The sequence below is a fragment of the Culex pipiens genome, chromosome 3 (genome assembly GCF_016801865.2).
Source record: "Culex pipiens pallens isolate TS chromosome 3, TS_CPP_V2, whole genome shotgun sequence".
Taxonomy (NCBI): Eukaryota; Metazoa; Arthropoda; class Insecta; order Diptera; family Culicidae; genus Culex; species Culex pipiens.
The window spans coordinates 77,389,205-77,416,113 of NC_068939.1; the positions used below are offsets into that span (position 1 = coordinate 77,389,205).

The 26,909-nt window shown below is 36.0% G+C and overlaps 1 protein-coding gene across 2 annotated transcripts in view; it reads left to right on the plus strand.

Annotated features, from left to right (window-relative positions):
- The window catches only part of LOC120427232 (PAN2-PAN3 deadenylation complex subunit PAN3), a 98,620-nt gene that overhangs the window by 29,745 nt on the left and 41,966 nt on the right, over window positions 1-26,909 (plus strand). For both annotated transcript variants that reach the window (XM_052711159.1, XM_052711160.1), the window contains 8 exons: window positions 8,737-8,813; window positions 13,280-13,372; window positions 13,440-13,881; window positions 14,167-14,267; window positions 19,220-19,358; window positions 19,427-19,573; window positions 19,638-19,781; window positions 19,848-19,964. In XM_052711159.1, the coding sequence (XP_052567119.1) occupies window positions 8,748-8,813; window positions 13,280-13,372; window positions 13,440-13,881; window positions 14,167-14,267; window positions 19,220-19,358; window positions 19,427-19,573; window positions 19,638-19,781; window positions 19,848-19,964 (1,249 nt within the window). In that variant the 5' untranslated portion in view covers window positions 8,737-8,747. The remainder of the gene's footprint in view (window positions 1-8,736; window positions 8,814-13,279; window positions 13,373-13,439; window positions 13,882-14,166; window positions 14,268-19,219; window positions 19,359-19,426; window positions 19,574-19,637; window positions 19,782-19,847; window positions 19,965-26,909) is intronic.

Below are 26,909 nucleotides of genomic sequence, written 5' to 3' on the forward strand. Positions count from 1 at the left end.
AAAAATCAAATGTCAAGCCAATCAACGGCTGTTCCTTTTCGGCCCCATCATACGTGAAACCCTCGCCCTACCTCTGATGGTTCACTTTTTGGGGTCGTTTACGATTCAGTTCACTTCCTATGCCTGGGAGTCTGCTGGTATTCTGCTGTTTCTCGACTAGTACCCACCAGCTCCAATAAACAAAGTGTGCCCCATTGAGAGCCGAACAACCACAGCACAGCAGCCTCGGCAGAAACAAAATACGGTGTACCTCTGTGTGTACTCGCGGAGGTTTAATAACTGTAAACAGTTTATGACCCAGCACCGGTGGCACTCTGCTTGAGCTGCTCCGGGTCTGCGTCTGGTATGAGGCCCTGCAGCAAGCATTGTACTTGAAAACAAGCTGTGCACAGGTGCAAATGGTTTGCTAATGGAGTACTTGAAACTCCGAACGAAACCATTCCAAGGTTTTGAGAGGTGGTTTGTTGTGTCAGTTCGTTGGAAACTTATTTAAAGAAAATACGTGGAAAACTAACCTCAGTTAAACTTTTTGAACAGGCAGGAGACATGTGAAAATTAGAAAAAATAAACAATGATTAGTGACGCACTGAAACGATCGCAAAGTAATGATAAGCCAACTCTATCAGTCAACTATATGTGCATGAGAGGTGGCACGTGGCAGATTGTGCTATAGCAAAAGGGTAACTCTCTGCTTCATGGAAATGCAACAATTTTGCCGCTCAGTTAAGCTGTAATCATTAGTTAAATACACTTTGTGATGCATTTGCATTACGTGAGGAATGATTATTTTGTGCTAGGGTTTGACGAAGCATTTGTTTAGCCATATTTTGAAGAGATGTTCATAAATTTCCCGTGGTAGAATTCAAATTGTGCATGGCACAAACTACAAAAGAACTTTATTTCTAAATCGTCGTGACAGGGCTGAAACGGGGCGAACCCCCAAGTCATTGCGCCGTGATTTTGCCCTATTTCTGCTTTTAATGTGACCAACCATCCCTCCCATCGTCATCATCACCATCATCATAATCATTATCGCCCAAGAAGAAAACGCCACTCTAATAAGTTTTGCTTTGAGGGATCATCCAGCACCGTTGCTCGTGGTGTGTTAGCCTCACTAAGCACACTAATCCAAAGCGTCGTAATCATTCAGGTCGTGACGACGAATCTGGCGTGATTAACGACACCCACGTGAACGGATTTAATTTAATTAGCGGGCTATTCTTTACCACTGAGGTATACTTGAAAAGATCATTTTTTAGTCAAGATTTTTATGGCCAAAATTTAAGAAATAATCAGTTTAATTCTTTGAATTTTCAAGCGCTAATTCAAAAAATCAAACCATTCACATTAACGTCCCCAGGTCTTTTGTGGTCTCTATTGCAAGTTTCTGCTCGAAGCTTGGAGTCCAAAGGCTTGAATGGGGAGAGCAACCAAACCTCTACCTACTCCAATGAACCTTCCACCCCAGGGTTCGAAATGACGACCTTTGGATTGCGAGTCCAACCGTCACCAGCGATTCCACCGAAGCCGGCTAGGTTTGGTGTGTTGTTTGTATTTATGGCATGGAGACGACTCCTACACATATAATGACTTAAAGGTCTAACAGCAACCAAGGCTGGTTTAACTTCCCCATCCGATGGAAGGTTGGAGAAGATGGGAATCGAACCTATGATCATCCGCTTACAAAGCGGACAGCTTAACCATTCGTCCAACCCGGAACAATTGATAACTTGTTATTTTTAGTTTCAATTTTGTGGAACTGGAAATTTGGTTTATTTGACCTTTTAAAAAAACTCCAGATTTGTTAAAACCTAGTCAGGAGTTATAGAAAATAGACATTTCATACGTCTTCAATCGTCTTATGCCAAGTAGGTTTTATTCTGTGAGCTGTTCTCTACGAAATCAATCTTTTTATTTGAATTTTAATTTCCCAAGCAGACGGAAATAACGCGGGAATAACATTTTTTGATATTGGAAAATACTAGGCCAATAACATTTTATGTTATTTATAACAAAATTTGTTATTCGCCGTTATGATTTTTTTGTTATTGAATTGTTATTGTAAGAACGGACTAATAACATTTTAAGTTATTCTTCGAACAAATCTTTGTTATTATTTTTTGTTATTTTAACAACTAATCCGATCATCCTAATAACAATTGGAGTTATTCTTCCATAACGAAAAATGTTATTTCAAAGTTGTTTTGGCTTTCAAACAATATCAGCCCAATAACAAATTTTGTTATGATAACATAAACTGTTATTGAACTCTTATGCAAAAATGGATTTTGCAAGAATATTCCATAACATTTTCTGTTATTTTAACAGTATTTGTTATTGAAATGGCATGAATTTAGTTATTACCGTCTGTTCGGGTTTTGTATTTTTTAATCCGGCTGAAACTTTTTTGGTGCCTTCGGTATGCCCAAAGAAGCCATTTTGCATCATTAGTTTGTCCATATAAATTTCCATACACATTTGACAGCTGTCCATACAAAAAGATATATCAATTTTCAAAAATCATTTGGAGGATTTTTTTGATCGATGTGGTGTCTTGGGCTAAGTTGTAGGTATGGATAAGGACTGTGCTGAAAAAAAATATACACGGTAAAAACATTTTTGATGATTTTTTATTAAACTTTTTGTCACTAAAACTTTGTTTGCAAAAACTCACTATTTTTATTTTTTTATTTTTTTTATATGTTTTAGGGAACATCAAATGCCAACTTTTCAGAAATTTCCAGGTTGTGCAAAAAATCTTCGACCGAGTTATAAATTTTTTCTGATTTTTTCAAAAAATCGAAATATTGGTCGCAAAAATTGTTCAACTTCATTTTTCGATGTAAAATCAAATTTGCAATCAAAAAGTACCGCAGTAAAATTTTGATAAAATGAACCGTTTTCAAGTTATTGCCATTTTTATGTAACTTTTTTGAAAATAGTCGCAGTTTTTAATTTTTTTGCCTTCCTCACTTAGGTAAGGCTATAATCCTGCTCTAAAAATGAACTTATCACAGAAAGCTCGTAGACCCACCTTCATATATACCTAAAGACTTAGAATCGAAAACTGAACAAATGTCTGTGTGTGTGTGTGTATGTGTATGTATGTGTGTGTGTATGTGACCAAAATTCTCACTGAGTTTTCTCAGCACTGGTTGAACCGATTTTGGTCAAACCAGTTGCATTCGATTTGGTTTAAGATTCCATACGTACCTATTGATTTTTATAATGTTTCTATATGTAGTTCAAAAATGCGCTTTTATATTTATCCGGATGTGTGATAAGTGACCGGTAATCGATTCAAATATCGTCATGCTATACATCGTTGATTAGGTAATCGCAAGACCTTTCCAACGAGTCCAAAACATTGATGATCTGGCAACCCTGTGTCGAGTTATGACCCCTTAAGTGATATTTGTTGTTATTTTTTTGGGGATTTTAAGAAAAAATTGATGAAATTTGTGTCCAAACTCATCGAATCACCAATAGTTGGTAAAGAGTGAGGAAGGCACCAACCACTTTGGTGGATTAAGTTAGTTTTTAAATTAGTGCCCACTTTTGAAATTTATCGATAAATGTGGGGGAGATAGAACTTATTTACAATTTCAAATTGTGTTTTTACAGTCGACTCTCTGGTTGTCAATATCTAAGGAACCGTCGAGGAAGAGAATCATCAGTTTAAAGAACGATGCAAAATGAAGACTCGATTGAAAATATGTTTTTCTTGGTACCGTCAGTGGGGGTGACTATGGGTCAAAAAACGATACTCCTCTCGTATTTTCTTAATAACAAAAACAATTTAAATAACATCGAAAATCTTTCAACGTAGATTTGTTCTAAGATAGTTTACTAACATTTTCCCAAAATATGGTGGATTTTGATGAACACTACCTTAAATGCCAATTGTTTGAAAATTGACCCAATCTCACCCCTTAGAGGGGGTGACATTGGGTCAAATGAAACTAAAATGATGCTCAAATACAACGATATCGTAAAAACAAGTCATCCAACAGTGTTTCTTGTTCGAGGGAATCGTATTGACACGCTACAATGTTTGAAGTGGAGATTTTCAAACATTTGGGTAGTTTTCGAGCAATTCTAACAAAAATATTAGAAAAAATGATTTTGCGAGTGGTAATTTTTGGCCAAAAACGTACCTCAACTTTAGACAGCTGCCAAAATAATAGAATTTGTTCTTTGAACGAGATTTTTTCAGCGAATTCATTTTAAGATGTCCCCTACACAACCCTTTTAACAGAATTCAGTTTCATTAAGAAGAACCTGAGAAATGGTAAAATCCGTAAAAAATCACTTTGACCCAATCTCACCCCCCAGACCCAATGTCACCCCCACTGACGGTACCCAACTATGGGAGAGAATCATGGCAACGTACAGCAAACAAAAACAAACTAATGTCAAACACCATCCAAAGCTTCGTTTTGCAAAGAAAAATGTCTATGCAAGCCATGAGATAGTGACAATATTGACAACCGGAAGAAATTTTTAAAGCAAACAGAATCCAAGGGACCATCGAGGAAGAGATCCTTCAAGCAAGAGAAAATATCGAGGCATAAAGCCAATCGAAGTATGCAGTTTGAAGGGACTGAAGAATTCATTGATAGATGGAGCAATATTGATATCGAGAAGATCGACAGCCAGAGAGTCGACTGTATTATAATTTAACAGTTCTGTTCCGGGATGTTTCATTTGCAATTCAGAGATTTGGAGAACCTTTCAACTGAGATCAATTCATAAGCCTTTGCAGGGAGAGTACATATTTCTACTTTAAATTTTGCTAGCTGAGTGCTCTTTTGGGGAAATAAATTTTGAGAAAACCCCCTAGATGAGATAGAACCAAGCAAAACAACTCGCTTCATTTTATTTGCATTTAAAAAAAAAAAAATGTCGTGGTTACACATTTCCCGGGAAACGGGAAATTTTCAGCCAATTTCTCGGGAAATTTTAAATTTATTGAAAGTGGTTATGATCTTGGTTTTTATCAATATTATGCAACAAGATTGTACAGGACATCAACATAAATGTTTTAAATAAGTGTGAAGATCAATTAACAGCTTGACTGCATGTAAAAAATCATTCAACTACAAGAAAATTCATTTTGGTATTTTTTGATGAGAAATTTTAAACTTGCCTCTGTGACCAGTTTATTGAAATGAGAAAAAAACATGCAAAAATGATGTTTTTCATGACAAATACTGGTTTCAGCTCATGAACAAATGGTAAGCTTTTCAGTGTTGGTTTTACTCTAAATAACCAAGCTTTGAATATATTTTTGCATTTTTTGAGAACAAACAAAAGAAAGTAATTTTTCAATGATTTTTTATGTACTATTATGCAACATAAATTATACGATAAATTAACACCATTCCACAAAAAGTCTTCTATTTTTTCACATCTAACCCTCTAACACCTGTAGTTGCACCAGTGTTCCACAATTCTTTTACTTCAAATTGTAATTTCTTTAGTACTAGGTATTCAACCAATTGAATTAATTCTTTTTGCACAAATTCGATTTCCATCTTATTTGATCATGGTAAACGAAATCGTAAAAAAAATCTCAATTTTAGTTTGGAGCTAAGGAGTTAATATTGTTTTGATGAACTAACATCAATCTATTAAAAGCTTACCTAATTGTTTTAATTTAATACTCATTAAGCAAGATCTATTCCCAGTTGCTTCAAAAATTAATATCATCAGGAATAATTCTGATATCACATATTTAATGATTAATTATATATATAAATCAAACAATACATGTAATTGAACAAAATCATGTTGAGTTTGTTCATTTATTATTTTTTCAGAGCAATTTAAAAAAATAGTTCCAAAAATTTAAGAAAAATTATACTTTCGCTTGAATTTCGGGAATTCCCGGGAAATTTACAAATTTCCCGGGAAACGGGAAATATTTTTTTTCGGGAAATCCCGGGAATTCCCGGAATTTTTTTCCCGGGACGGGAAATTGGACGCTCTAGTTAACATTAACCTTTACATGTTAACATTAAGTTGATTAATAAACTGTCACTGAATCCGCTTTGTAAATGCCGGCCCCGATACTCTTCAAGGGTGTTCCCTTCAGGAACAGGGACAGATTTACTTTTTTTTAAGCAAAATGAAATATCATTTGAAAGGATTCCGAAAACTTGTTGCAATTTACTAACAATTCTACAGCTGGGAAAACCTCAACAGGTGGAAAAACGTGACACCATGCACCTCCTCCTAAAGATCCTGGAACGAACCGAAAGACTGCAACGGCATAACCAACACTAATACTGAGGTGGCTATGCTACATTTACCAGCCTCAGACTGGATTACCGTAAACCGGGGTGACTTTGATAGGATTTCAATTTGTTTTTGTAATATTTTCAAACAGGTACGGGTTTTCTCAAGATTATTATTTTTAAAACATGTACTGGGGTAGGCCACACAAAGTCCATGCACTATTTTGGAAAAAAAGTTTTTGCAATAGTGTTTAGAAAAATAGTTACGTTAAAAATTCTTAGTTTAAATTCCGGGGTGACTTTGATAGTCATAGTTTTTCTTGTCAAAATCATATTTAAGATGTTCAAACTTTATTTGTACGTTAAATGTACCATCACTAAAGAAGCTGATAGAGTTTTTAAGAAAAATAACAATGTTTATATTTAGTTAACAAAGTTTACAAGCTTCTTAACAAAAAAACATATAAATTTTAGGTAAAATTGTTAAAAAGTCAGAATTCTACCTGGAATTTGTTCAAACTAGCTTTGTTTATAAAATTATCAATTTATATTGCATTTTATACTGAATTCGAAGCACGAATCACAAGTTTTCACATTTTACATGAAATTTGTTCAAATGAGATTGCCTATAAATTTGGAGATTTTTTTTATTGTGTTTCAAAAAACCATATTATTTATTATTTACAACCTTATTTAACCTTCTCCTAGTGGAAAATTGTCCGAAGAATCCGAATATGCATTCCGTTTTCCGATTCAAAATCATGTTCATTGAGAAAATCATGACACTTTAAGAAGTTTAAAATAATGACCTTCATCAACATTTTCTTAACTATAGTTAACTAACTTTTTAAACTTTTCAAAATTTTATGAAAAGTTCTTTTCATGGTACTTTGAACACTTCTCTACCACGGTTACTATGATTCTTAACCATTCCTTACGTATTTTAATTGTACTCTTCATTTTGCGGAAAAATCGCAAACCTATCAAAGTCACCCCGGCTATCAAAGTCACCCCGTTTTACGGTACTCCACCGCACATGCTCTAGCTTCAACTTTATTCATATGTTTCTGATTTTCCGTCCATTCTCTAGAAAACACATTCTTTTCCTTTTCTCCGCATCGTCATCATTTGATACGCAAAGTGAGCACAAACACACCGCATTCCGTCATGCGTCATGTTACAACGACGTCGTCGACCGACAGCTTGAAAGGCCAAATGTCGGAAATGTCAATTCCTCGCTTCTTCCTTCACCACTCCTCGTCACACAAAACACACACCCCCACAAAGAGGGAAAGGGATGGGGGGGGGATCCTCCCACAGAAGGCAAGGATAAGCCCAAGGTTAAATTTATTCTTCGATTAAATTACACCAAACGACTGTTTTAGTGTACCAAAAAAAAGCGCTTTTCCTCGAAAGCTCTCCCACAGAGGGTTTTGCGGTGGTGGTAGGAGGAAAGCTTACTCAGTAACATAAAAAATAAACTGATGGAACAAGATGATGGGCAAAGTATTTACACACAATTTCCATTACAGCCGCGAATTTCTCAATCAGCTGTTGAGATTCGAAAACAGAGCGGCCATGCAAAGTAGATGATGATGGTGATGAAGATGTCTGGCTGTCTATCTTGCAAGCTGTCTGCAATTGCAATTGACCTCGATTTTGTGGGACGCTTCGGCAATCCACCAGACCTGGGGAGCATGATTGATTCGGAATAATTTGTCACAAAATGTTCCTTGCTTAATCCACCTGGGGATGATTGCTGCCTTCCTCTCTTGCGTATGGCACTATTCTTAAAAAATATGTCTTCATAACTCGTGGCAGTGCTCGCAGAATGCCTAAATGATTATCAAATATCCATTTATATATAAAAAAATGAATCTCAATCAAATTTGATGACATGCAGTTTGTAGCGTTGTAAAATTTATGTAATTTGTCCTAACAAAAGACAGGGTTGGCAAATATTTAAGGTTTGTTCTCCAATATTTCAAATATTTCTTTTTGACGATGTTTTTTTTTAATTCTAAATAGTTACTGCACAATTTTTGAAGCTTACTTTATAATTTTCCGCAATTTTTTTTGACCTCTGAAAAAAAAAGTGAATTAAATTTAAGTTTCGAATAAATAAAGACGAACAGAAGTTCACAACCTTGTAATGCTTCATCAGAATAGAGTAACTCTTTAGTAGAAATAGTTTCGAGCGTGGGTTTGGTTGATGTCCCATTCGTATAGTTGCAAGAGAGCCCTTAGATGTGGGTGTTCAGGCCGAAGTGTAATAGCTTTTGTTTCATTACATCCCCAACCAACCAACCTTACTACATCCCACTACATTTTCCGCATTCTATGAAGGACGCAAGGATTAGGAATCGAGAGTTCACGTCGAAAATGTAACAATTCTAGGAAACAGTATGGGTAGCTGGGATTTTTGAAATAATAAATATTTTTGTTTGTGCTGGAATCGAAATTTAATCCATTTCTTATTCTCTGCGTTGCTTTACAGGCCACCGGGCTATGGATCCAATATTCTTCTCTCCGCCTAATGGAGTCCCGTCGGAAAGCAAACTGGCAACCTATATGGTAAGTAAATATGCCTACGAAACGTAGGTATGTTTTGCCAATTATTAATGGTTTCGTCATATGAAATATAATACTTTTGCATGTTGCTTTGAAGAATAAATTTTTCCATTTTTTTTTTTCAAATTTTCCTCAAACTTTATAAAAAAATGTTTCATCTTCGTAAGTGGTGGATCAGGAGTTCAATTAAAAGTCTTTTTTTCTTCTGAATTTGATTGCCCGAGCAAATGGAAATAACTGATGTTTGAAAATACTAGGCCAATAACATTTTATGTTATTTATAACAAGATTTGTTATTCGTCGTTATGAATTTTTTGTTATTGTATTGTTATTGTAATAACAGACTTATAACATTTTTAGTTATTCTTTGAACAATTATTTGTTATTTTTTTTTGTTATTTTAACAACTAATCCGATCATCCCAATAACAGTTGAAAGTATTCTTCTATAACAAAAACTGATCTCCCAAAGTTGTTTTGGCGTCCCGAGCGGACGGAAATAACTTGGGAAGGTCAGTTTTTGATATTGTGAGAAGATCGAAATATGTTATTGGTATGATCGGATTAGTTGTTAAAATAACAAAAATTAATAACAAAAATTTGTGCGGAGAATAACTTAAACTGTTATTATGTTGTTATTGCAATAACAAACCAATAAAACAGAAGGAATCATGAAGGAATAACAAGATTTGTTATTTTGTACGGAGAGGTGGAGCAGCATAATAACAAAAAATGTTATTAAACTGGTATGTCTCCATAACAAAAAAAGTTATTGTTTTGGTTTTTTTTGTAATTTGCAAATAAACCTGCGGATGCCATAACTCCTCTGTACTAGTCAGGGCTGCAGAGTCGGGTACCTCCAAGCGACTTTGAATCCATACTTTGAAGACAACTCCGACTCTGGATGCAGGATATGACGCCAACGACGACTTCAGCTCTCCAAAAATACCCGACTTCACAGATTCCGACTCCAAGTAAAAGTTGCTGAAAATTAGATGAATCCGATGCAGTCTCCGAGGTCTCATTCCAGCTCGAACTTCAACGTCAGCTCCGACTTCCTGGCTCTGTGAAAATAATAACAGTTTTTGTTATTCACACTTCAAAAATTCTCAATAAATAAATCATTTCCGTTAGGGACTATAACAAAATAATAAAAAAATGTGCTCTCAAAAGTTAATTTTATCGGATTAATTTTAGCTTGAAACCCCATTTCATGGTGAAATAAATGACCCCGATGAAATTGGTCAAAATTATTTCATAGTTCTAGCTAATTGTAGTAAAATCCCTTAAGGGGTATATCAAATAATTAAAAAAATCAACTTTCAAAATTTTAACTTTTCAGAATAATTTTAGCTTAAGGACCCCATTTCATGGCCAAAATAATGACCCCGACGAAATTAGACAAAATTATCCCAAAGATCTAAACATAGTTAACAAAATAAAAAATAAAAAACAGATTGTGTTATGGACACTTAGAAACTTTTCCATTTGTGCGATTTATGGTAATTTTAGTTCTAAGTCAGTATACCAAACGAATAACAAATTTTGTTATTAGGAGAGTTTTTGAAATGTATAACATTTACTCTTTTACGTGTTATTAAACATTTTTAATATACTGTCACTTCAATACCAAATTTTGTTATTTTATCAGAAACTGTTATTATTTTTTCTTCTTGAAGTTGAACTTCAGGATAAAATAATAACACTTTTTGTTATTTTAACAGGATTTGTTATTGAAATATTATTAATTTTGTTATTACCGTCTGCCCGGGAACCCCGATGGTATAACAAAATTCATGCCAATACTGTTGAAATAACAAAAAGTGTTGTGGAATTTTCGTGCAAAATCTATTTTTGCATTAGAGTTAAATAACAGTTTTTGTTATCATAACAAAATTTATTATTGGTCTGATATTGGTTGAGAGCCAAAACAACTTTGGAATAACATTTTTTGTTATGGAAGAAAACCTCCAACTGTTATTGGGATGATTGGATTAGTTGTTAAAATAACAAAAAATAATAACAAAGATTTGTTAGAAAAATAACTAAAAATGTTATTTGTCTGTTATCACAATAACGATCCAATAACAAAAAATCATAACGACGAATAACAAATCTTGTTATAAATAACACAGAATGTTATTGGCCTAGTATTTTGAAATATCAAAAATGTTATTCCCATGTTATTTCCGTTTGCTCGGGGGGACCTATTTAGACCAACCCGTTTGACAGCTCAACGTGGTGGACGCGTTTTTCCTCTGTTGTTGCTGCGCGAAAAGTGCTTGTGGATGGAGGTGGAAGATTCCTCCGACGACGAGTTTCTTCCCGTTGTCGGAACGCGGAAGAAGACAAGTGACGACGGAGCCGACATCGGAAATGGCAACGAGGAACAGCTCCTCAACAACAACAAGTTCAGCCCGCTTGTGGAGAACAACAACAATAACAATAACAAAGGTAACCCAGCCGGGAAAGGAATCGTCCCAGCGGTTCCAGTGGCCAAGAAACCACCTCCTCTGGTGGTAAAGAATATGAGCTTCGGCAAGCTGAGGAGTGTAATGTTGTCGTGCACAACCAGCTGACTCCGTTTGGGATCAATTTGCTGTCTATCTCCGAGGAGCGTTTTGAAACCACGCGGGCCCACTTGATCGCGAACAAAGTGGAGTTCTATACCCACGAGAAACGAAGCGAGCGGCAACTCCGTGTCGTCATCAGGGGACTTCCACCGGCTTCACCTGAATTCATCAAGAAGAAACTCAAGGAATTGCACAACCTGGATGCTGTGGAGGTGCATGCCATCAAGAGAAAAGGAGAGTTCGCCTCATCGACGGAAACCCCGTACATTGTTACGTTCCCCAAGGGGTACACCAACCTCAAGAAGCTGAGTGAAATTAAGCTCCTGCAAGCATTTCACATCCGGTGGGAGGCCTACCGGAACAAGCGGCCGAACGTGACTCAGTGCAGGAACTGCTTGCAGCTGGGTCATGGGACTAGGAACTGCCACCTCAAGGGGAGGTGCAACAACTGTGGGGGTCCCCACAAGACGGACGAGTGCAAAGTCCAAGAAGCAGAGCCGAAGCGGTGTGCCAACTGCTCTGGAGCCCACGAAGCCACGGACCGCAGCTGCCCCAAGCGTGCGGACTTCATCCGGAGGCGCCAGCAGGCGTCGAAACCGAAACCGCCGGCAAGGAAGGCGGAGAAGCAGAGTCCAGCAGTTCCGGCGTTCACGCCGGCGGAGTTCCATTCGCTGCCGGGCGCAGTTCCGGACGGAAAAGCGAAGGATCGCCCTCGACCCACAGGAAGCAGCCAAGGTGGCTCCCGAGGCGGAGGAGCAACGGAGGAGGAAGCTGGGGAGGTGCTCTACAGTTCAGCTGAGTTGTGGGGCATTTTCTCCGAGTAAATCGGCAGGTTCAAGATCTGCAAGATCCGCTTAGACCAAGTAACGCTCGTCAGTTACATGATCTCGTACGGATTATAAAGAGTTATTTTTGTTTATTATATATTTGTTTCAAACCGATCCTCGGTCCTAACCTGGTCGCAGTACCTAAAAGGACCTAATAAAAATAATTTATGAATAAAAAAAACAAAAGATAAATATTTATGGTTTGACCAATCTTTATTTCATGAAGCAAAAAAAATTGAATCTGTTTTGCAAAACTTGTTTTTAGTTAGTTTTATTTTAAAAGGCTTAAGGCTACCAATGTACGGATTTTTTCCTTTCCATACGGATTTTCGACCCTCTTTGCGGAATTTGAACAGGAAGTTGAAGAGCATAGAAATTTGATTCAGGAAATCACTGATTATTTTTAAATTGCTTTTATAACCTGCAAGTCATCAGCACTCTTATAGCAAAGTGCAATTTGAAAATTAACTTAATCCACCCATGTGGTTTGAAGATAAATTACGTGTAATTTTGTTTAGATCCGGAAAGAAAAAAACACACACACACACATATCACTTAAGTGCTCATAACTTGAGACAGGGTTGCCAGATCTTCAAGTCATCCCGAGCAGACGGAAATAACTTGGGAATAACATTTTTTGCTATTTGAAAATGCTTGGCCAATAACATTATGTGTTATCTATATCTTTTTTAGTTATTCTTCGAACAAATCTTTGTTATTATTTTTCGTTATTTAAACAACTAATCCGATCATCCCAATAACATTTGGATATATTCTTCCATAACAAGAAATGTTATTCCAAAGTTGTTTTGGATTTCAACCAATATCAGACAAATTTTGTTATGATAACATAAATTGTTACTATACTCTTATACAAAAAGATTCCATAACAATTTCTGTTATTTTAACAGTATTTGTTATTGAAATGGCATGAATTTTGTTATTACCGTCTGCCCGGGATAGCACTTAATATAAGCGTTTTCAATAGGGTGAACCCGATGTAATAATATCAGATTGCAAATAATTTTTATGAAACCTGACAAAATATATTTTCTTCTTATTATTTACAGAGTCGACAGAACGTTTCGACACCAACGTATGGGTTGTCCTCGGGCCTCAGCAAACTCAACCTAGACTCTCCGATATCGATTAAGAAATCACAGGTAAATAATCCTTTTAAATTTCAATTCTTCACCCCAAACCTTATCTTATTTCCTCAATATAATCCAGGTGACCCCACAGTCGCCAGAATTCATTCCAACCAACCGTCTGAACACATCATCATCACCCAACTTTTACTCGTCGTACTCGATACTCGGCAGCAACGGCACCACCGGCGGACCAGTGGCAGGTGGTGTCGGCGCCAGCAGTGTGATAGCGGCGGCAGCGGCCAGTAATGGTGCCACGGTGGTCGTTGCCGGAACCGGTTCCGGTGCCGCCGCCCTGCTCGGTCAGTCCCCGTCGGCGCAGCAACTTTCATCGGTGGCGACGGCGATCGTGCCCACGGGCGTAGGGGGAGGTGGGGGCGGAGGAGGAGGAGGAGGCGGAGGCGGAGGTGGAATCGGTGGGGGCAGTTCCGGTGGGGCCAAATCCCAGGCCAGCAGCTACGGGAGCAGTATCCTGGGCAGTTCGCTCAGCAACAGCTCAACCTACGCCGTGACGCCCATCAAGGGTGAGTTGTTCAACTGGGGAGGGGTTCAGGGAAACGTGTGTGTTTTGGCATCCACCGGATTCCAACCGGAACGCTGCTGTAGCTCCTCTAATTAGCACCTTTACTTTTTGGGATGGCAGTTTCACCTCCGTCGACATTCGCCTGTCATGCTGATAATTAGTGCTGCCAACGGCGTCGTTCTGCTATGTTCTCGTGTTACCCAAATGATAGCGACTAGCGTTTCCTTGCTGTAATTTCTATTGTTTAGTCCTCACCTATGTTTTCTTCTTTGTCTACTATTTTAAGGTCGGAGTTTACTACGTAACGAATCACCCCAGAGTACGAACACATCTCCTCGAATCACGCCTCAACCATCACCACCACCAATTACTACCAACATTCATCAGGTGAGGATTGTTGACATTCGAAAAAGCTTAATTAGTTTTGACAATGTAAGAAATAAATTGAATCAAAATTAGAACAACAGGCTTTGTTAACAAAGCCGTTTTCAAACGTTTCCGGTCGATTCAAAAATTATTTACTTTAAAAATACTTTGGATTTTCTATCTGCACGTCGGGTCAAATTCTCGTTAGAAAAAAAAACTGTTTGAATTAAATGAATTTCATAATTAAATTTGCAATATTTATAAAAATAGGCCGGGACCGTGCTTTAGGGGTAATCGTGGTTGCCTCTCACCCAGTCGGCTTGGGTTCGATCCCGGCCGTTCCCGGTGGCATTTTTCGAGGCGAATTTTCTCTGACCACGCCTTCCGTCGGATGGGGAAGTAAATGTTGGCCCCGGTCTAACCCAAAGGGTTAGGTCGATAGCTTAGTCAAAGTGTAGGAGTCGTCTCCCTGGGTCCTGCCTCGGTGGAGTCGCTGGTATGCGGTTGGACTCACAATTCAAAGGTCGTCAGTTCGAATCCCGGAGTAGATGGAGGCTAAGGTGTAAAAAGAGGTTTGCAATTGCCTCAACAATCAAGCCTTCGAACACTTAGTTTCGAGTAGGAATCTCGCAATCGAGAACGCCAAGGCAATGCTGTAGAGCAGCGATTCTCAACCTTCTTCTAGGCCGGTACCCCCTGCCATGTTAATCAAGTAGGGCTGTAGAGCGTATAATTTGATTTGATTTTGAAAAAAATAGAACTGCGAAAAGTTTAATTTGAGTTTAACACCTTTTAATATTTACAAGCAAAAAAGACAACTTTTTTAACCCTCTCCCGCCCATGGTTACTCCAGAGCACCAAAACTTTGAACTCAAATATCTCGGAACTGACACAACTTTTCATGGTGCTTTAAGTTGCAGGTGTTCATGTAGAATATATACTAACATCTTCCCAAATTTCATCAAATTTGGTTAAGCACAAGCAAAGTTACAGTGTGAAACGTAAACAAAAATGGGCCAATTTTAAGGAAATAAATAAGACCTGTTTTCGAAAGCCCGTAAAAATTACCAAACACAAAATTTTATGAAAGAAAAAATGTTTTGCTATCATTTGAGCCTTGGACAAGAACCCCTGTGAATAACATTGTGAGTTTGGACCAGTTTTAAGTGTTTTTCAACCTTTTCCATTTGGTGCACCAGAGCACCACCTAGGCATGTGAGCAACTAAATATTCGGGAGCACTTTTTTCTAAATTACAGAAAAAGCTTATTTTTATCGAAACAATAGTTTATAAACGTTTTGACTTTTCATAAACAAGACAAAACATTGTTATTAGAACGATATTTTTATTATTTTCCTCATTTTTCATGAAAATGGTTGTTTGTGGGTTTTGAAAATGCAGAGATTTTAGAATTTGTAGTTAATACTTCAGAAATATGGTCTTACAGCAAAGAATAAGTAGTTTTTAACACATTTCGAAGCGTTTTCAATCAAATGAACGAATAGATTTGAAGAAAACGAGATTTTGAGGTTTAAAAAAAAGTTGCTCATCTTCCTGATGGTGCTCTGGTGCACCACTTCAAATTCTACTTTTTGCCGCAATTCAATGTTTGTGTGTCAAAGTAAAGTATTTCCTGCATTATTGTACCTAAATTAAGCCATTTACTATTTTTACGATAAGCAAACAGCTCTGGGCGTAAGAGGGTTAAATAACTCATGGATAGTTTTTGTGAAACTCAACCACAATAACAAAATTTAAAAGTAGTACTGGAAAAAGCAACCTTCTAATGACCTTTCAAACTTCATACAGCCCTATTTCTAGAATTCCCGTAAAACGGAGAGCAATTCTCTACGAAATCGATCAATTTCGACGATATTTATTTTTTGTATTTTTTATATGGATTAAACTTTGTGGGGGCCTTCCCTATGACCAACAAAGCCATTTTATGTCATTGGTTCAACCATACAAGTCTCTATACAGTTTTAGCAGCTGTCCATACAAAAAGGGTACGTATTTATTCGAAAATCTTGAAAATTTAAAGAAAAAAAATCTGAACAATTCTGTCATGCAGGTATTGATAAGGACTGTTAAAAAATAGGTACGCGGAAAAAAACCGGAATTTTTTATTCATTTTTTTCGCAAAAACTAAATTTCCTTAAATTGGTACTTTTTTTATTTTCGAGATTTTTCATATGTTTAAGGGTACAAAAACCCGCAACTTTTAAGCCATATAGAAGCATGGTAAAAAATGTTGCCGTCGTGTTATGAACTTTGAACAATAGTTATTTTTGAAAAAAAAACTAAATTTCATGCATACTATTTTTTGATATAATTTTTTAGGTAACATTGAATTTACAATCGAAAAGTACTTCACAGATTTTTTTAAACGGCCTCGTTTTCATGATAAACTTACTGAAAGTTTGTAATTTCATAGCAATATTCTGAACTTCTCAAAAAAATATTTTCAGAAGTGGTCACTATTTCAAAAACTGCAAAATTTCGCTGAAATCAAATTTACGGTGGCGCAAATTGCAAACGGTGCCCATAATGTTAGGTACTCCGTGAACTGGATTGAAAGATAAAGATTTAAAATCTGGTATAAATATTTGCAACGGTCTAAATGGCAATATTTAAGAGGTTACATACATGTAAATCGTCAAAAATGTCAGAAGTTGGTTTGAGCACAAACTCAAACTTTTTAAAATCTGTTTTCAGGACATTAAAATATACATTTTCAACTATTATAAAAAAAATTGAAGACATTTAATTGTATCATTGCCGAGATACAGCTATATGAAGTTGGAATTTTCAAAAAACGGGTGCCACGATATCTTAACACTGCCTTGACCAAATCGGCTCAAAATTTTGGTGAAGACTCGTTAAGCCGGTCCTGTGTGCATGACGGGGGCCGATTTTCAAAAAGTTTTTTTTTTAAGGTAAAAATAGTTTTATTTTTTTCATATAAAAAATCGAAGGTTTTAGATTTTTGTATTTTAAAAAAATGCAAAATTTAAAAATCGAGCTTCGTCATGCACACGGGATATGTCTTGAGAGTCTTCACCTTAAATTTCAGCCAATTTGGTCTATCTCATCTCGAGATATCAACTCGGTGTTCAAAGAAAAACGCTCGCAAAGTTTGACAGTTCGCTTTGCGCATGGCAAAATTTTCAGCCTAAATCGTCTGTAACTTACTTTAATCATAAAATATCTTCATGAAACTTTCAGGAGTGATTGAAAAGATGATTGAAATGATGAAGTTGATTTAATAAATTTTCTGTAATATGAAATTTTAAAATTTTCTACATGTATGTAACCCCTTAAGCAATTTTGAAAAGAGTTATATTTTTTTTGAAAAGCAGCAGAATTCAGTCAAACAGTTTGTATTATTATTTAGTTTGTAAAATATATTTCTTTACGACGATGCAAATATTTGTCAAAGTTTTTGTCCCTTAGATCTGGCCGTGGTCAAGGGGAGGCAAAAAAATAAAAAAAATAATAAAAAATATCAAGCCATAGTCTCTACATTTCAATGCAAAAAATTTGTTTAAAATGCATTTTTCACTTGTTTGTTTTGCAATCATTAGTTTTCAAAAAAAAGTAAGATTTTATGAAAACAAACATTTAAGCAAAAAAAAAAATATTGCGATAATATACATCGAAAATTTTCGAAAGTACAAAAGATTTTTAAATCAACCCTAACAAGCTAAAAATGATTCTAAACGCAGGGGTGGGGGCTGACAAAAACTTTAAATAAAATTTGTACCAGAAAAAAAAATTATCCATGCTTTCCTGATTTTTTTTTAGTTTTTTTCATATACATAATTTTCCAAAAAAGGCAGTAGGAAGCAACCATAAGCTTTGACTTTAAAACAGTGCAAAATTATCGATAAGAACTATTGAATTTGAATAGTTTTAGAACGTACTCCATACTTTAAGAAGATATTTGAATAAATAAAATCGTCCATAGTTGATATAATTTTTCAAAACGTTTCATTACAGCCTATTTCTACCAAAATGATAAAACATAATCATGAATTTTACATAAACAAAAAAAATCTTATAAATTGTATGTACGTAATTAGGTCAAATATGATTAGAACGGGGCGAAGTGAGCCTTCCATCATATTTTACCTTGGAATTCTTAGTATTTATACGTTGGTCCTGTGAAATGATACAAGTACAGTTCAAACATGATTATCCACAGTTTCGATTAGGCGAAGTTCGATTATTCCACTATTTCATAGAAACTTTGGATTATTAAATCAACGACATTATTTTCGTATTTTTCATTTTTTTTGTAAAATTCGAGTACTGCGACCCCATTATTTATTGATTGTAACAACATTATCATTTTTTTAACGTTTAATCATCGCTATTTTGGCCGGCACCATAGTCTAATACCTTCTCTATTTTTATCCGAATGAAAAAATACAAACATTTATTTTTTAATTAAATGCTCATTCTTGAGAGAAATACTCTTCTCTGATAATTCTCTAAACATGTTAAATACACTCAACCCCCGGAGGTTGATCACTTTTTCATTTGAGAATTTTATGTTTGTACCCCGTTGGTTTGACAAAGTCGAACTAAAGAGTGACGAACTGTCACTTTTTACACTGCGCTCATGCACACTATCCAAACAAACGTTTGGTAGTGTGTGTAAACTCCCTGTAAAAGGGGTGTCAAACTAAAAAGTGACCCCGTTCCTTTGACAACAGTTGGTGTCAAACCATCGGGGTTTGAGTGTAATATGCAAAATTATAGAATTTTATTATTTATTCTATTCAATGGCTTCTGAGGAATAGTCAGATTTTTTTTAAATGTATTATAATTCTCGCCTACTTTGTCTAAAGGTCTTATGTACATAGGAAACCCATTGCGCATTGGTTGTTTTGAAAAAGTAATCTAGAATTGTAGAGGTATCAGTATTCTTACGCTTCTAATATTTGCCATCTCAATCCCTCCCAAACTAGGAGAATGTCGGCGGCACGACGTATTTCTATCCGACCGCAGCAAACCATCAATTAACACCGAGTAGTACAGTTAACACGACTGATAATACATTTGTCCATGTAGCAAGCTCACAAATTAATCTAAGTTATTCTCATCCAGGTGAGTTTCACGCTTTAATTTCACAAACTGAAATTGATGGCTGATAAAAAAATTTCCCAATTTTTCAGGACATGTCTACCCGGGACCTGCGTCGCACGTTATCAACATGCAACCGAAGGCACAAGTATCGATGGCGTACTTCGTACAGGACGAACTGAGAAACGATATTTTATCTAGGAACGAAATAGTCAATAGTATTGAAACCGAGTGTCAAGGTGATGAATTACTGTTTCCCCCGCGCTGGAATCGCCACGTGACCTTTTATTTTCTATCTCGCAGATTTACCTCTAGAAGTGGAAAACTATCATTCGTTATGTCTGTTAGAATCTTTGCCAGTCCATCCCAAGCTACCACTACCGTCGTCCACTTACAAAGCAACACACAATCTAACTGGCGTGAAGTACTGCCTTAGACGTCTTCATGGTATGTGCCTTGCGCATCTCGCCCGAATGTTTAAAGTTAACTTTTTTTTTCTTGGGTTCTTTTTAGGTTTCCGTCTCCAGTCGACCAAATGCATGCAGGTCGTCGACATGTGGAAAAAGTTGCAACACACCAACGTAGTACAACTGCGAGAAGTTTTCACCACGAAAACCTTCGGTGATAATTGTGAGTAGGACTTTTTTTAATTTTGTTTTGAGTAAACAAATTACCCATCATTTTTTTATATATTTAAAAAAATGATATTTATCTGAATTTCAACTTTTGTTTTTGAAATCAAAAATCTTTTAAATTCTTCAAACATAATCATAAAAGAATTTTGGAGTTTTACCTAAAATGAGATGCACATAACTGGAGTATCCAAATCTTGTTTAATCAGATCTTGAAGAATGGATAATTGTTAATCTAATTTGAGATTAGTAAAACATCAAAAACGTTTATCATGAATATGGCTTTGTGGAGGGGCCTTCCTTATGACCAGAGAAGCTATTTTGTGTCATTGGTTCACCCAAACAAGTCTCCATAAAATTTTGACAGCTGTCCATACAAAAATGGTACGAATTTTCTGATCAATTTGGTGTTTCCGGCAAAGTTGTAGGTATTTTTGAGGACTATTGAGAAACAAATAGGTACACGGAAAAAATTGCTGATTTATTATTGATCCTTGCACTGTAACTTGGATTTGGCCCGCACTTTTATCTCGCACTTTTGACAACAAAATTTCTAAAAACTAGGCAACCAGCAGTTGTTTATTTACATTTCCAGTCGCAGTTTCCACCAAACTGGACATTCGCACTTTAAAATTGCGATTGACAGGTGAGCAACATCGGCTCGCTTTGATCATTTTTTGAGAAAATTAAAATTTCCCAAGCCAGCTTGACAAGTCGCAATAGTGCGATCGATAGCAATAATTTAGTGCGAAGTCCAAGTTAGTGAGAATTGCGCAATAATTAGCTTTTTTTTTACAAAAAAGATGACAAAAACCTGCAACTTTTGAGCTTTAAAGAAGTATGGTCAAAAATTCTGCCGCCGAGTTATGATTTTCTGGGAAAATAGTGTTTTTTGGAAAAAATTAAAATTTTATATCAAAAAATTTTTACCTCAATTTTTTATTTTAAATTAAATTTGCAATGGAAAAGTATTTTAAAGATTTTTTGATAAAGGGCTCCGTTTTCAAGATACAGCCACCGAAAATTTGATCTTATGCGAAATATTAGCAATTTTTCGATCTTTAAAAATAGTGACCATGAGTAAAAAGTAAATCTTTCCCAGTTCCTGAGGGGAACACCCGTGAAGAGTACACAGAAAAAAATCAATTCTCGTAATCGTGAATTAAGTTCACGAATGTGAGAACCACGAAGGAATTTATTCATGAGTATGGTGCATTTGCACTATAAACGTGAATATATTCCTTCGTGGTTCTCGCATTCGTGAATTCACGATTTCGAGAATTGGTTTTTTTTCAGTGTACCGGGGTCGGCATTTACAAAGCGGATTCAGTGGCAATTTCATTCTCAACTTAATGTTAATATGTTAAGGTTAATGTTAACATTCCATAGGTCACCTCCCTTTACTAAGCAATCGATTCCAGAAGAGAAAAGATCACCAGTTGTGTTGGTCCGAGCTGGGATTTGAACCCCGATTTCCGCTTACGAGTCGGAAGCGTTACCACTGGGCTACGTGGCTCGATGTGACCATGAGTGACCATTTCTAAAAATATTTTTTTGGAAAAGTTCAGAAAATTTTCTATGCAATTGTTTAAGAAACATTGAAGATTGGACCTCTGGTTGCTGAGATATTGTCTCACCATTTTCTAATGTCGATATCTCAGCAACTAATGATCCGATTTTCAATGTTTAAACATGAAAAATTCGTAAAATTTTCCGATCTTTTCGAAAACAATATTTTGATTTTTTTAAATCAAGACCAACACTTTAAAAGAGCCAAACATTTAATACTACGCCTTTTTGAAATGTTAGTCTTGATTCAAAAAGATCATTTTGTATTTCGGGGAATTGAGTTTTTGTAAAAAAAAATAGGGGAACTTTACTCTTTTCAGCCTATTTCTATTTTCGGCCTATCAGCACTTTGATCATGAATTACAGCTTTCATAAAGAGCAATTCCATGTCAAATAGGGAATCGGTTGTAAACATGTTATCCTAGGCATATATAAGCCATTTTTGTGTATATGGAGCCAGTAACACTCGATAATGACATTTGAGAAGGGCGTAAGTGTTTTAAATATTTTTGTATTTCGTAATTTAAATATTGCTGTATCTCGAAACCGTTGCATCGTATCAAACAGTGGTCAAAGACAAACTTGTAAGAAATTTGACGTGCTTTCCGAAAAAAATACACTGAAAGAAAAAAACACTCCACTATTATGAGATTTTTTGATTTTTAAGTTTAAAAGTTAAATTTGAAGGTGAGCCAACGATTTTTTTTCGCTCAAATTTTTTGTGAAAATAGCCTAAGATGATTTTTGTATTTTTTTAGGTGAGTTGCTCCATTCTGCATTTTTCGTGAGTCTTTTTGTAACATCTTAGGCTATTTTCACAAAAAAATTGAGCGAAAAAAAATCGTGGGCTCACCTTCAAATTTAACTTTTAAACTTAAAAATCAAAAATCTCATAAAAGTGGAGTGTTTTTTTCTTTCAGTCTATTTTTTCGGAAAGCCCGTCAAATTTCCTACAAGTTTGTCTTTGACCACTGTTTGATACGATGCAACGGTTTCGAGATACAGCAATATTTAAATTACAAAATACAAAAATATTTAAAACACTTACGCCCTTCTCAAATGTCATTATCGAGTGTTACTGGCTCCATATACACAAAAATGGCTTATATATGCCTAGGATAACATGTCTACAAAGTTTCATTGAAATCGGAGAGGGTCGAAAAACAAAGTACCTAAAAAATTCCTGTTTTGGACTGGAATTGCTCTAAAGTGTTTATGACTGTTCCAAAGTAATAAATAGCTCAAATAAAAGTGTGCAAGCAACTCTCCATTGTTGATACATCTGAAAATGTTGATTAAATAGCGGAAAACGGCAAAAGTGATGAGAATTGGTCGAACGGCTTAGAGTGATTAAAATGGGTATATTTCCCCTAATAATAAAAAAAATCGGCAAAAAAAAACTCCGTGTACCTATTTTTTCTCAATAGTCCTCAACAATAACTCCAATTTTGCCCAAGACACCAAATTGATCAAAAAATTCACTCATAAATAACAGCTGTTTCAATATTTACGTCCATTTTTGTATGGACACCAGCCAAAGTTGTATGGAGACTTGTATGGGTGAACCAATCACACAAAATAGCTTCTTTGGTCATAGTTTGAGCCAAATAAAAAAATACAAATAACTAAAAATGTGCGAAATCGGCCGATTTCGTAGAGAGTTACTCCAATCAGACCTAGAGTTTTTTTTTCTTAAAAAAAGACTTGTACCGAGCTCCAAGTTGTTTAAAACTTAATTATTGTATATGCCAAAACTCGCGTAAGGATCTGGCCTACACGCCAGTGATGTTTACATTAAGTGTGGGTGTGATAAGTTGCTTGTTTACGCGCATGTTTCGTCCATTTGAACTGTATTAGGAAGAATCAAAGTACCAAATATCTTGCAGCAATAAAATCTCGTCTTTTATTGTCAAATGGTCGAAGAAAACATCACATAAAATCGTGTAAAAATGGTATATGACCAAACAAAGTTAAAAGTCATAAAAAACATTACAACATAACAGTTTTATCAACTGTGAGTTGAGTGCATAAAAAACGAAAGAATTTTCAAAATTGTTTAAATAACTAAGACCAACAAACTTTTCTGTAAAAGGGTGATGCTTCAGACAATTTCACCTAATATTAAGTTTGCATCAGACGAGTGGATTCACACTTTTTTCCTATGTATTCTAGAGGGGAAAAAGGATGTTTTAGAAGTGATGATTTTAGCCATTGATTGATAACAAGAGCTAACGTTATTGAAGGTTTTGATGGTACAGCGACGAATCGTTTTCCAAAATGTTTCCAATAAGAACGTTACAATAGCCAGTCCATAACCAATAGCTAGAAGCTTCCACAAAGAAATTAGATCTTCATATGTGAGTATATTGTAACTTTTGATGAAAGCCGTGGTGTATATCTTATCTGCCAAATGGTCCATGATTCCTGCCTCTATCAAAATTCGATGTATGAGTGAAAATTTTCTCGAAAAAGGTTCTAGTCTCGAATGAGTAAACAGTGTATTCATATGGATGAAATTTTCCGCCATTACGTAGAAACGTTTTTTACCCGTGGCTGGATTCATGTTCCAAGTGGATGCAACGTAAGCGTTAGTGAAGGAACACGGTCTAAATTGCACAGTGTTGTAATAAAAATCCTGTGATCTGTTACTAGCTGAAAGCAATCGATTTGAAATATGATTTTTTAGATATTGTTTGAATTCCGGCATTCCTACATATATGTCATAATTTGTGTGGTTTAGCTCTTGCACCGTTCGGATGTGGGGTTCGTACTCGTCATCAAATAAAAGCTGGAAAAGTTTTGCCTCATATGCACTAGTAATTAAAAACAACAAAACTGTCAGTGAGAACATTGTAGATCGTTCAACTTTTCCCATTTCGTAGTCAGTAATCAGTGCTCCATGGAACAGCTGATTGACGATGCCTCGAGGAAATGCATTCCGTAATTTATAACCAACTGCGACACATGCCACAAGTATGCCTCCAAGGGCAACCCAAACTGATTTATGGAATGGTCGCATCAAATGACTGTAGATTGTTCCGATAATCTTTTCTGGGATCATCACGCAAAATCCGTTGAAAGACGTGGCAACGCTTACTTCAGTGTAGTAAGGAACTTGTTTATATACATTTAAAATACTGAGTCTTTTGTTTATGAACTCGTTGCCTAAGAACTCTCTCTCGTGTGATAAGTCAATTTTCGTGTAAAACGAACCATTAATTTGCTCTGCAAAGATTGCCATCAATTGCTGATCTGATCCATCTATTTTTGAGCCGTTTATGTAACAATATGGTAAATTAACGTACATTCCTCCTAGGAATGCATATCCATTCACATCTTTGAGTTTGTCACGAGATAATACATTTTCAACCTTTTCTGATTCCTCCAGTAACCTCCCGCGACGATTAAAGTAATCATAGGCGTACACCATAAATTGCGCATTTTCTTCATTCAAAGACATATGAATAGAATTCACAATCCCTAAAAATTTAACCGTGGCACGATACAAGTACTGGACCAAATGATGCTGTTCAGCATCATCTCTTTCCAAAGCACTCACAAATATAAATTTACCATATCGGTTCCAATATTTGCTCAGAAGAAGATCATGAACAAATCCTCCAAAACTATCGTTGTCAAGCAATTCCGACAAAAAAATCAAACACACCTTGAATTTAGCGACTCTCGCATCGGACAGCTTCGTCATTCGACCAACCATGAAACGTTCTTCGGTGAAAAGTTCTCCGAGAAAGTCATCCAGCAGCGCGTTCCAGGACGGGTTGAGATTGTCCCCGAGCACGCAGATTGGCACGTCAACGAGTGGGACAACTTTTGGGAACAGAGCTTTCACACTTGTCGCGAGATTAACACCGGCAGAATTCGAATGTGCACTCGAACTCGCAGGAAGTGCCACAAGCAGTGCGAATAACATTTCTCCGAAGTGATGTCACCGTGTTTTGAAATTGAATGGACATTTTCTGCGAAATTGGTTTTATTTTTATGTCAATTTCGCTTTTCCCCTGAGTGTAGATTTAAGATAGTATTGGATTTTACAAGTCGGGTTAATATCTAGTGATAAGTGTTTAGTGTTTTTTTTTATGGTTATCAATTGTAACAGTTTGTTGCAGTTCAATACTTCTAAAACTAAACACGCGTACTTTCCCTTGAGTAAATCAGAGTATAACATTATGCACAAACTCGTTTTTGTTTATTACTCAGATGACATCAATTTGTTGCTGAAACCATTATGAGATAAGAATTCGGTAAAAAAACTAAAGATAACCTTTCAAATGTACCCAAACATGTATAGGTCATCGCTTAAATGTTAAAGTTATCATAGTTTTAGTGAAAAAAGTTTATTTTTTGTCGATTTTGTCATTTTCCCATTTTTGCGCGCAGTGCGTCAAAAACCCCGGATTTTATATTCAAAAAATCATGTCTCGGAATCCTGTTAATGAACTCCTCTCATTTTTTAATATGTTACTTAAAAGTGTCCGGGGAGTCCGATAAAAATATTTTCAAGCATAGGCTCTTTGGTCCAGATACCGTCAAAACGGCATTTCAATGTTTTATACGCCCTTTACATATGTTAGGCTAAATTTTTGAAACTTTTAAATATTTTTCTTTGAATGGCCAACTTATCACCTTTCATTTGCGTATAAGACAATTGAAATCGGTTGGAATGGCGAGAAGTTATGATTTTTCTAAAAAAGTGGTTTTTGCGAAAATCGACGAAAATGGCAATTTTTCAGACCACCCTAACACGGCATAGGTCACCCTAATGGCCAAACAAAAAAATACGGGTCTAATTATATCGGCCAGGGAACCCCCAGAAAAATTTTGAACCCGATCCGAGCACTTTTGTTTTTCCATGCTGTTTTCGTGGGGAATTGCTGTACAGTATTAATTCGACCGCGATTCTCTAGAAATTCTGCGTCGGCGTGCCTTCCGATCAACGGTGATGTAAGAAGGGCTTCATCCATTAAAATGATTTTATATCATAAGCCTTAAAACATATTCGTCAGCGTGCATTTCGATCATCGATGATATAGAAAGGACTCAATCCAGCAATACGACTTGCTTGTCTAAAAAAAAAAGGAAGAATTCGGATCGTTTGTATCGAAAACTATATAAAGAGAACAAAAAAAAACTCATCAACCAACGAACGCGCGAACCAAAAAAAATGAAAAAAAGAATTAGACCAATCACCCCATGCACACAAACAACGACACAAAAAAGATGAAAATAACATGAAAAAACAGGACAGCGCGTCCCCACAGGCACTGCACTAATGATCTTTGACAAATAGATAAATCAAAATTGATTCAAAAGTTATATACCGTCATCGAGAGTGACATTGGATCTGTGGAGTGAG